Below are 12,350 nucleotides of genomic sequence, written 5' to 3'. Positions count from 1 at the left end.
CACAAGCTCACCCTTGACAGTACTGTCGGCACCTGTTAAAAAAGCACTACTTCAAGAACAGAACTAATTCCATCAGCTGCAAAAAACGCTCTTAGTAGGTGTGACAGATTACTGCTAATACTCCATCCAGCAAGCAATGAAAACACAGCAGCACACGGTATTGTTGGCAAAGACAGTAATAGCATGATTATAATCTGCAGACTCACCTGCAAAGCATTAACGTGCCTGCTGAGACACTTCGCAGAGCTGTAGGAGTAAGGTGCAGATAGCCAGGGTAGAGCCTCGCTGAGCCAGCTGTTGGTACTACTGATCATCTCATCAAATTCCTGCAGGGAGGAGGTGGTCTGCAGGGCCAAGGATGAACACAACACAAGAAAGATTGCAAATGAGTGATGGCCATTCAGCCCATCTACTTCATTTAGAATAATAGCACCTAAGGCCACCTATGTCCTGTAAATCCGCTGTGATAAAAACTTTGCTCCAGACTCTGCTCTGTAATGTTTGCATTACAGCATTCTGAAGTGGTGCTTGAATACATTTCTTAAAGCACTCATATGAAACCCACCAATATAAAAACCACAGACTCCTCAGCCTACTGTTCCAGCTTCTATATTCTATATCCTAAGACTTCCTGAAGGTGCATATTAAAAGCTGCATGCTTCTCAACACCAGCAGAGAGCACTCCACCACAAAGATAGAACAACACAATGACACAATGTCAACCAGTCCTATAAACACCTGCCTTTAAAACCCCAGACTTATTCTCCTCCCACATCTCCTGTCACCCTCTGACCTCGTTGCACAGGGAGAGTTACCAGGACCCCCTCACCTTGCTGAGCAGGGCAGTCCGCTGCTCTGCCTGCTTTGCCACATTCTGATAGAGCTGCAGGGGCTCCATTAAGTTGTCCATCATCTGATGGGCCTGATCGGGATAGTCCACAGAGAGCTCCTGCACGTCCGCCTCCAGAGCAGTGACCCTGGAGTGCCACTGCTCCAGCTCATCCCACACGTGCTGCTCGTCCACAGGGACAGGGACAAGAACATACAGTACACAAAGACACAAGGGCACGATCAAACACACAGACACAGGGACAGGGACAAGAACATACAGTACACAAAGACACAAGGGCACGATCAAACACACAGACACAGGGACAGGAACAAACACACAGACACAGGGACAGGAACAAACACACAGACACAGGGACATTAACGATGAGCCCACAGACATGGGGACATTAACGACAAGCCCACAGACATGGGGACATGAATAAACACACAGACACAGGGACATTAACGTCGAGCCCACAGACATGGGGACATTAACGATGAGCCCACAGACACAGGGACATGAATAAACACACAGACAGAGGAACACGAACAGGCCCACAGACACAGGGGCACAAACAAACACACAGAGACATGAACAGGCACACAGACAGAGGAACACGAACGGGCACGATCAAATACACAGACACAGGGACAGTTTTTCAGTTGGATGGTACCATATTAATAATGTACAGTAGTTTTCAATAAGACAAAAACTCTAAGACCAATGGGAGATCATAGATATTTAAATAAACACTTTTAATTTTGTCTTTAATATTATATGAACTATTGTTTTGTTTTTTGTAAAACACAGACAACTGTTTATTTCAGTGATACAATAGTTACCTTTTGGATGCCCTTGGCCTCCATGACAGATTTGCTCCTCTGCTGCAGAACTGTCTGCACATTGGCCAGGCCGGTGGTGATGTCACTGATTTTAGCACCCATTGCATAGAATGGACTGCTCTTCTCCACAGCATCCTCTACCTACAATACAGCAGTGCGCGGTACAACTTTATCAGCTACTCTATATCAAGGACCTAAAATCCAGTAAATCTGGCTAGCGTGTGAATCGAAACTGAAAGTCAGGCTAAGGGATACTCATAAAAATGAACGCCACAGCTGAGAAAAGGATTATGGTTTCTATTTTCCAGCCTGAGGACACACTTGAAAGTTTTCATATAATTTTAACAAGACACGAGGAACTTGTGCTTTATTCTGAAATCAGTAACCTCACAGGAACAGCGTGTGAAACCTGGCTTCTGACATTGCCATGGCAACTCAACTAACAATAGCTTTTGACAATCCACTGCCTGGCACGCTCTTACAAAAGCACCTAACAACCAGGAGTACCCCCCACCACTGCTGTGGCAGTGATAAAGGGTGGTAGAGGGAGGTCTGTACTTATAGAAGTACTGAGCCATTAAAGGTAGAAGAAGGCACTCAGACAATCCTCTCTCGTATTCAGGAAATCTGCAGTTCTGAGTTTCCTCATATTATGTAACTGCACTCAGGAGCTTGTTGTACATTTCTAGCCTTCTGATTTTAAAAGGTACAGTAGAAGTATTGATTTTACCATAAAATGATCAAAATCATTTATTCAGTAATGATCGCTTTGTCTCTATGTTTCTTGATCAAGATTGAACATGGTAGTCTATGATAATGTTTTTTTGATTTTCAACACCGTCCACTTTATTTCCCTATTAAGTGCATAAGGACCTCGACAAAAGGCACTGCTTGCAATAAGTATGAACAGAAGATCACATTGTACTGTATGGCATAATACAGGATTGTATATGGCATGGTCAGCATGGAGGCGTGGCATTTAGTGTTGCAGCTTCACAGCTTGTTCCTGTGTACGTGTCCTGAGATCGAGTGCAGTCCTGTTCAGGGTGTCGCCCTGCCTTGTGTCCTGTGTTCTGGGTTACTCCTTGTCTTTGTGACTTTTACCTGGGGTACTTGGCTTTTTGATGATAGATGTATACTGCATTGTCATGTGCTGTGCTGCTCCGACATGTATCGTATGGAAGTGGTGACCTTTACCTTCTCTTCCACTTCCTGCAGACCGCGGCTGACCTCCTGGAGCTGAGCCTCTATGTCCACAGGGACAAGTGTGTACATGTCAGAGTACTTCATCCTCAGCTTGTCCATGATGCCTTCCAGCACAGCCTTCTGGGAACCCAGCTCTATCTGGACCTCCTATAAAGTGACAACAGCAAAAGGACATTAGCCCTGAGCCGTAGACGCCTGACCCCCTTGAACGTCGTCTCCAGATTAGCCCCCTACACTGTCTGCTCTGCACGAGCCGTCTACAACAGTAAAGAACACCCAGCAGGAATACTCACAGAACGGCATTATTGCTGAAACTTCGGCAGGGCAAATCACAAATAAATCCTATCTTTCTGTCAATGCACGTTTGTCCTGTCTAGCCCGGCAACAAATTAAAACCTCAGGTTGATAAAATCACATAATTAGCTCTCTTTCCCTCTAGCTGTAGAGCTCCAAATTGCTTTTGCCTCTTGGTTGAAAGCACTGGGTTAAAGAGCACTAACATATACGTATAAATAAATCGAGGTTGTTAAACCTAATTCCAATAAAATCCCAGTGATAAAAAAAACAGTGTTAGAGATTCTGTCGACTCTCCGGGTGAATCAGGAGAGAAATGAGTGCTGGGAGGTAGCGGCTCAGCTAGAGGTGGTAAATGCACGGGACCTCTATCGGCTTTTGCATGAACTGTCACAACGGGGGCCACAGCTGTAACCTGGGACACTGAGTATCCACTTACAAGGTATTATACAGAAGAGCAGAGCTCAGGTCCTTTCACTCTGAGTGCTGTGCTTTGGAGGGAAAGAATGTAGGTTGCATGAGACAAAAGGCCTATCAAAACTTTTGGATGCAACTGAGACGCTTGAATACAATAACACTGCTCCTCACATCCCACTTGAGAAGCACAGAACAATATAGGCTGACAATTCACTGAGGGGAAGTTTGACTAAAAGCCATGGCTCTCCAGTTCAAATAATGCACACGTTGTTCAGCGTGCTTGCAGCTGACTCGTTTAATTTAACCACCATTTTTACAAAGAAATAAAAGTGCAATATAGAAACAGTACTCTACACCCCTCCAAAGGTCCTAAGTTTTATATGACAATTATTATACAGAAATACAAACATGTCATAGGCCAGCTTTATTCAAACTCTGGCAAATGATATCCCTTTTTTTGGTTTTATTCAAGACAACTGCTCCATTGTGATCAAGAGAAAGCAGGGAAAGTTCAGTGCTCATTAAAATGGCATTATGTATGCATCGCCGTGCAAGAACTAAGGATGCATTTTAATTGGCATAAACAAATTGAAGTTATTCTTTTGTTGCTCTTAAACAATGTATTTTTTAAAATTAAATAAAATTTCCTTGTATAAAATACTTCCCAATAAGAACTTAGTAAACTTTGGAAACTATGATAAGGTCAAATGAGTTTGTGTGAGGTATACGTGCTAAAACTGCAGTCCTAACAGAAGAAAACCTTGATTTCAGCTTAGACGCAGGTGTCCGCTGCCTTCAACACAAGGAATCTGGTTTTCTGTCATTCCCCCTAGATTCCCATGTGAAACAAGAAAATGATCTACAGAACAGGCACCAGTGAGGCCCTGATAGCAACAACGGTCCATTTTGAGCACCGCAATTTTAATTGCTTTTTACACAGCTAAGCCTGATCACTGGGAAGCATCTGAACACACATCCTCAATTTCTCTGCAAATAACGGGCATATTCTTCAGTGATCCCCAGATCTGAGCTATCATATACCGTATATATTGTATGAACAACTAAGGGCTGACCACAAAGCAGAAAACTATAATAAATGAAAAAAATACAATGTCTCAAGACCCATGTGGCTGAAGAAGGTTCCACAGCCAGAGTACAAAGTTTTTTTCATTCTTTCTCCCTTCCAGCACGTGATTCGTTTTTACATTCAGCTTCTCACACGGCTCCACTCTCGGACCTACTGTATGTTACACGACTTGCAATTGTTTCCCCACCCTTACCTGCAGCTCCTCTTTGCTCGGGGAATGCTCCAGCACAGCCAGCAGGGAGACAGCAGTGACCAGCCACTCCTTCACTCCCCGGATTTCCTCCTTCACCTGTTCGCGCTCCCGCATCTCTGCGGACGCCGCTCGCCCGGCAGACCCTGCCTTCCGTCTCAAGCTGCAGACAGGGGACACGAGACCTCAGGCTGGGCAGCCCGAACGGCTTGAGCTCGATCTGCACATCCACGCCACCTCCTTCAACTGAAAGCTCCCGTACGGAAAAGTCACACACACGCTGGCGAAGGCGCCCAGACGAGGAGAAGGAGGGAAAAAAAAGTACATTCCAAAGGAGGAAAGGCCTGGGATTGTATTCCTGGGCTGGCGGTGCCCAGATCAGAGCTGGCCAGCGCCGCCTGCGTGCGTCCCCTTTAGGAATGCGGACACGGCAGCCTAGGGGCTGGGCAGAAGTACCCACCCTGCCCACGACCGCCAGTGAGCTCATCAGGGTGAGTAAGAGAGAACAAGGGCACCCAGCAGGCGCTCTGGGGGGTGCTGGATTATTCATCAACCCTGAGTGAACACAGTTTTCATTTCGCTCCGTCTCCTGAGCTCCCAGAGCCACGAAGACCCAGCCTGCAGGCCTGAGAACAGCAGGCAAGCACGGCGAGTACTGCACATCCTTGCCAACGTAGTACTGTTACTCACACAATATTTTACTGAAGAATATTTTTCATTCACATTAAGGTTAAAGCAGATTTACACAATGCTGTAACGGTTGAAAAGAAAATAACATTTCTTTCTTCTCGTGCTTTGTGCAGGTGCTTCAGAGGTGTGCTCACCTGCAGGCATCTGCATAATACTATCCGCCGAATCCCCTATGAGCCCACAGCACTCTGTGTCCGCTTGGCGGGACAGAGATTACAAGGCAGGCAAGCCGATTTCAACAAGTCACAAACTGAAATAAAATAACGGCTCATGAAACCCTCATGGTGGCTCTCAAAAGGAAAAGCAGGATAAAAAAATGATGAAAAAGGATGGATAAATGGATATCTATTTTAAAATTACATTTTAATTTCCCTTAGTCTACAAAAGACCGTGATTGTTTTTCACTTCTTTGGTCACAAGAAGAATGATCAGGTATCATTAAGGTATGTCATCCTGCCATGTCATGAAAGGATTCAGGGCAAGAGCTTGGGCAGGGTAACAGTCTGGGTAGGCTGTACCTGACTCCCACCACCCTTTCTGCCACAAAGTGCTTTCTGTCCTGAATTTTAAATGCATTTGGCCATAATTTCAACTTGTGTCCTGTGGTTCCTGTTTCACTGCTGATTCTGAACATGTGCACTGGGTTAAATTTGTGCCTTTGAGAATTTTGAACACTTGTAATCAATTTGGATTTGAAATCATACACTGTTGCTACAGTATTGCCATCAGACCCTGATTTCTCCATCTTGAAAGCGCACCCTCCTGACACCCCATTCAGTGAGTACGGCGGTCAGCCTCAGAGAACCACAGCAGAGAGCTGAGGCCACTGGAGAAAGCCACTCAAGTATAATCTCCTCATGGCTTTCTGCCCCGTACTATTGTACACTCTGAACACTTGGCGTTGGGAAATCTGGACACCACACCATGCCCCTCTTACTTGGTGTAGCGGTCCTGCATGGCCAGCAGCTGCTGGAACAGCGCTGTGGACTGGGCCCCGTCTCCGCTGGGACTGATGCCGAGGAGATGCCTGACCTTGAGCACCAATGCAGACAGAGCTGCCTGCTCGCGGACCAGGTGCCCCTCGTACTGCTCTGTGGACTCCAGCAGCTCCTGCAGCTCCTCTCCAGTGGCCTTTTCTACGGAGAATTCTGGAAGCTCATCCTGGAGATTGTCCAGAATGACAGTGGCTCTCTCAACCTGGGGACACATTTACACCTTAGTCCATTTAAAGTCTAGAATGTGGGATTGTCTGTCCTTTTGCATGGCTTAGTTCTTAGCCGTCTTTTGTTCTGAATTCTCCCGGCCCAGGATTTGTATTAAAAAGGTTCTGCCATCTAAAAGCTGGGAGATAAGTTAAATTTCCATATTAATTTCAACTTTATTTTTATTAATATTTAGAAATATATAGCCTAGAAAGGTCATAGATCAGGTTACAATATGTCTGAGGCATGTGGCTGTAAGTCTTGCACTGATTACTAGAACAAGACTACCAACACAAAGCGAAAATGGCTGATATTAAACACAACTGTCCATGCGTGTTCAGCACCAGGAAAGCAGTTTATTTAATTCAATTTAAAATACTTTATTCAACCCCAAGGGGGCGTGAATGCATCAATAAAGTATTTTATTAGGCAATAATGGAGAAAAAGAATTTGTGAGTCAGTGGTGTCTTGTTTGCCTCAATAACATAACAATGTCTTATTTTCTAAAAGAAAAGAGATCCATGGTTCGCTTCTGGGAGGCCTTGAAATATGGCTGTGCTGAGGTCATATTTCTGATATTTTCTAAAACATTGTCTTTCTGTCTGATAAGATGAACCATGGGTGGATGGAAAAACAAAACAAAAGTGAATGCTGCTGTGTATTTGTAACTTCGGAATTCATTTTTATCTCTTGCCGTCATAGATATTTGAACCAAGAGAGCGTTCTTGCATATCAGTGTCTTCTAGAACAGTGTTACCAGCCGTGACACCATTGACCAGAATTAGACAGCAACAGATGCCCCAGTGACCAGCTGACAGGTAGAAGATGAACAGCAATCCTATTTTACAAATCACGCCTTGCACGCAGCAGGTGTACCTTCTCCTGGTGACGATGCTTTGTGTCGATCGGCTGTCATAGTTTTTTTTACGGAATGCTTCAGGACTCACACTTTCCGAGACGGCCCTCCAGTCCTCCACGCGCTGCCCGGTGCGCTGCCCCAGCTCGCGGGCACAGCGCTGCATGCGGAGCCAGTCCTGCCACCGAGAGGACACCGCCCGCGCCACCTCCCTGCTGTCCCCCCCGGCGCCCTGCAGCTCCACAGCCGCCTCCTGCAGCTGCGCCAGCTTCTCCTCTGCGCCATCGATTCCCGGGACAAGCAGCTTGGGGCACAACATCAGGTTTAAATTCTTTTACTGGCAGCCTGCTTCTTAATAATGGTTGTAAAACATGCGTCTGAATCATTAAATACACGCACATTGTGGTTTGTGGTGATCGTTATGATGTGTCTATGGAGGTCATGTATGCTTTTTGTTTCAATAAACTATGGGCTGAGCGGCAGACTAAAGGACTGGGGTCAAGGGTATTGTTTAGGAGGATGGTAACTATTCTTCTTGCTAGGCTCAGTGCTGTGCCTAACCTGACACATGGTTTTTGCAGAAGTCCACTTCAAAATCCAGCACCTCTGATTCTACCTCATGCTCTTCTCATGGCTTGATGTTTAATATGAATGGTGTCTTATATACACGTATTCATATACCACCATTGGCTATATTCATATCGAGATTGAACTAAATTGCTTCTAATGAGTTCTGTCAGCTAAGGCCTTTCAAAACTGGAACCTAACTGACATAAAGGCGCAGAAAAAATCTTCAACAAACCTTAAGGTTTTCTTGTTGATCTAAATACTCCTTGTAAGATGCTACTTTCTTGGAAAAGCATGCTGCAAGTTTCCTCCCAGAGCTGTCCAGGCTATTAGAGACCTCCTCATAGCAGTGTTTGTAGATTTCATACTTCTCCACACATCTGGAGAAAAGAAGGAACATCAGGGAAGACTGATACTGTCAGTTTCTCTGTTAACTTCTGTTCATTTCTTCCTGCAAAAGCAGTCTGACACAGGACAGAGAGAGCACAGACAGAAGAGAAAATACTCGGGGAAAGAAGGAAAGAGAAAGTAGCTGAATGCAGCTTAATAAGTGCATTTTAAACATTATTGTCCAAAATTCTTTCAATTATTAATTCAAAGTTTTCAGGGAATTGAAGATCCTGTAATCATGAGAAACATAAGATTCAGACAGAAAAACATGCACAGTTAGATGTGCAAAAAATAAATCATACCAGCTGTACATGAATATTAAACTCTCTCACTTTAAGTAGAAAAGAGCAAGGGGAGGGACAAAATCATTTTCTATCTCCCAGAAGTAGCACAATGTAATTCTGTACACTATATTCCCCTAAGAAATTCAAGGTGAGATTTCCTCAAATGAAACTCACAAAATTTCAGTACCCTTAGTTGGTATTACACTGTACAAGGAGCATAACTATTTTAACATTGGTTCTTGTCACACCAAAGCCATTTTAACTTCATATCTCATCAAGACTTCATCTACTGTCTGCACTTCTAGAGACACACTGAAATAGCAGTGTTCCCGTGAAGCACGTCTGACCTAAAACATAGAGCTGGAGTAGAAAAACAGTTCAGGGGGGAAAAATCTGCGGCACCTGTGCAGAGCCTCCAGTCTGAGCTGGGCTTTGCTCTTGACGGTGGAGACATGGACGAGCAGCTCACTCAGGAGCTGGGCATGGAGCTTCAGGCACTCAGGGAGGGACAGGCAATCCATCTTAGGGAACAGAAGCTGGATGTGGGCAATTCTGGACTCGAACTCTGCAGTGATGTTGGACAGGGCTTCCTGGATCTGCTGCAAACTGTATTCGCAGCCCTCGACGTAGCCTGGCACATGTTGTAGCTTGGCCTCTTCTTCTGACAGAAAGTTTGCAGTGCCTTGGATCGCTTCAATGTACACCCTCACCGCCTCCCGTGCCTGAGACAATCCCTCCTGCAACCATGAAACATACTGATTTTAAGGCTCAGCGCCATGTATTTTGACAACCGTTGTATGAATCCTTTGATTCAGAGAATTGAGGACACAGGCTACTGAAGATAATTTTGTAAGAACAGATTTTTTGCTAGACAAAGCAAAAAGGTGAAAAGAAAGGGGAGAAGGTTCTACCCTGTATTGCAAGTAACACACTATTCTCTTGCATTGTAATGCTCAGACAGTAGGTAGCATATTGCAATGCATTACTGTAAAATACTGTGTTGCATTCAAAATGGATACTATGGCAGAATACTCTTTTATATTTATTATTTAACGTTTGTTGATTACTCATCTGTGTGATCTTCAGCATACAAAACTGACAAACCTACCATTCTTAAAGTACAGTCATTCTGTATCTGCTTGGCTAGGTCTTGTAGGTCATCCAACTTCTTCACCATGGCAACAGGTTTCTTCCCAGGTTCAGCACAGTCTCTGCATTTTACAGCCCAAAGTATTCTCATTCTAGTCTCCACGTCCCTTTGAAGAATGAGGCATCTCTGAATCTCATTCACTATTGCTTGATCATCTAAGCCCAAGCAAGCTGCTCGGTGAAGTTCAAAGTTTGCGTCTTTTAAGAAGTCAAAGGTATGCTCATATTCGGGCTGGAAATCAAGTTCCTCTATAATCTTCCTTTCAAGGTTCTCTGACTGCTTCATTACAACCTGGGCCCATGCGTTAGAGTCCACTGTCGCTTGTAGGAGTTTCTGCTGCTCAGATCTCAACTGAGATGGGTCTAAGTCTGATGAGACCTTGCTTAAAACATCAGCAGCCTCAGAACATAACCTCTTCAGTCCAGGAAATTGTTCGAGGAGATCCTGGCATCTTTTAAGTCTGTCAGCTTTATTAATGCCTTCTTTGTTTGTTTCAAGAACCTGTTTCTCTATGGTTCTTCTAAGGTTCTTAATATGCTGCCAATAACTTAAATACTTTTCATAGCACTGAGCCTTCAATTCCAACATTTTTATTTTATTCTCCAACTCAGTAATTAAATCAAACAGTTTTCTCTGTTTTTGCTTCTCACAGTGACAGAGCTGTTCAACTTGGAACTTGAGGTCTACAATCTTATATTTAAATGTCCCTGTTGTACAAATGGTTTCCTTACTTAAGGGAAAACTACATTTATCCAAGTCCAACAATGCCTCTTTTACATCCTGCTCAATTGAGGTAATCTTCTCCAGGGAGATTTTATGTTCATTTAGCAGTTCAATCAGTTCTTGACATTTTGTTTTTTCATAGCCAGTAATTCCCTTGATATCCTCTTGAAGGGACATTAGTCTGTCATTCAGGTAACAGTTCTCTAAAACATTGAGTTCTGAAGAAATGTCTCTGCTCTTCATACAAAGAGCCTCAACAAGTGCAGCATGTTTGTCAGATTCCAGTAACACATCTTCTCGCCTTCGAAGCTGTAGTTCAAGCTCTGAAGTGCAGCTTTTACTGTCAGCTTCCTTAATGCACTCTTTTTCACTGTGTGCAATAATCCAGGCATTAATGTCAGCAATTTGCTCAAACATCCTCTCTCTCATCTGCAAGCCAGACTCCAAATGTTGCAGAACTTGGAGCGACTTTTCATCAGTAGACTCATACAGCTGCTCCAAAGTTTTCAGCAAGGACAGAACTTTTGGCACATCCTTCTCATCAAGCTGCGGGATCATCCTTCTCACCTCCGAAGCGAAGGACTGCAGTTTGAATTGCTTGGCCGCAATCTCAGACTGCACCTTCTTCATGTCATCAATCCTGGCTTTGACATCTTCTGGATCGAGAGCAATTTTGCTGCTCATCATGAAGCCGCTCTCTGTTCTCTTTGCCCACGTGAATGCATCCTGCACTATTTTCATGATTTTGCCAAACATAGTGGCGGTGCTGATGGTTGGTGCAGAAATCTGATCCTGCACAAGGCCCAGTTTAGCTTGCAGGATCTGGATGGCCTGGGTTATCTCCTCCTTCTCCCTCTGTCCCAGCATGCTCTGGGTCAAAGCTTCAGCGTGCTGCTGCAGAAGACTGAATTTCTGCTGAGCAGCTATTACATCCGCACTCAGCATCATCAGCCGTTTTGCTTTCTCTCCTTCCCTCTGTGATGGGGAGGATCTGAGAAAGTTGAGAGAACGGTGCAGGTTTTCCAGCACAGTCTGGAGTCCCTGTGTCTCCAGCAGGAGGTCTTTGCTTTCCTCAGCCTCCAGAGAAACCCGATAAAGGATCTTCTGTGCAGCACACTCCACCCGATCGCACTCCACACGCATGTCTCCCAGCTGCATCTGCATCCTGTTCTTGTCAATCTCATTCAGGAGGGGCGATATCTTTGCCTGCACCTCCAGGAGCTCTTTCATCACAGCTTTCTCCTGCTCAATGTCCAATAGAAGGGACTTCAGCCTCTCTGTACGATGAGAGCTGCATTCCTTGGAGCAACTGCCACAAAGTATAAAAATGAGATTTTAAAAAGGAGCAAAATGAAAAAGATAACAAAAAAGGAATATACATCTCAGATTTCTTCAAACTATTGCTTGAAGTGCATGTGAAAAAAAGCATACTGAGAGGCCTCGAACATGCTCCCCCGCTAAACCATCTGAACACAATCTGTATGCATCTGTAAGCTGCTTATTCCTGGTAAAGGTGGTGGCAACTCAGAGTATTTTGAATCACAGTCATTAGATGGATGCAAACACCCTGAGATGGATGCCAGTCCTTGGTACGACAAACAAGGCAAACAGGTACTTTTT

At 44.5% G+C, this 12,350-nt stretch overlaps 1 protein-coding gene across 1 annotated transcript in view; it reads right to left on the bottom strand.

Annotated features, from left to right (window-relative positions):
• The window catches only part of syne2b (spectrin repeat containing, nuclear envelope 2b), a 143,449-nt gene that overhangs the window by 67,485 nt on the left and 63,614 nt on the right, over nt 1-12,350 (bottom strand). The window contains exons 55-64 of the mRNA XM_088925437.1: nt 9,966-12,039; nt 9,260-9,594; nt 8,419-8,563; nt 7,708-7,920; nt 6,496-6,755; nt 4,872-5,031; nt 2,872-3,027; nt 1,675-1,815; nt 830-1,012; nt 207-344 (exon numbers count right to left, since the gene is read on the bottom strand). Of these exons, the coding sequence (XP_088781563.1) occupies nt 207-344; nt 830-1,012; nt 1,675-1,815; nt 2,872-3,027; nt 4,872-5,031; nt 6,496-6,755; nt 7,708-7,920; nt 8,419-8,563; nt 9,260-9,594; nt 9,966-12,039 (3,805 nt within the window). The remainder of the gene's footprint in view (nt 1-206; nt 345-829; nt 1,013-1,674; nt 1,816-2,871; nt 3,028-4,871; nt 5,032-6,495; nt 6,756-7,707; nt 7,921-8,418; nt 8,564-9,259; nt 9,595-9,965; nt 12,040-12,350) is intronic.

The sequence above is a fragment of the Atractosteus spatula genome, chromosome 9 (assembly GCF_055471065.1).
Source record: "Atractosteus spatula isolate fAtrSpa1 chromosome 9, fAtrSpa1.hap1, whole genome shotgun sequence".
In the NCBI taxonomy this organism is placed as follows: Eukaryota; Metazoa; Chordata; class Actinopteri; order Semionotiformes; family Lepisosteidae; genus Atractosteus; species Atractosteus spatula.
The sequence above is the reverse complement of the archived record's forward strand: the minus strand, read 5'-3'. Positions and strand labels throughout refer to the sequence as shown.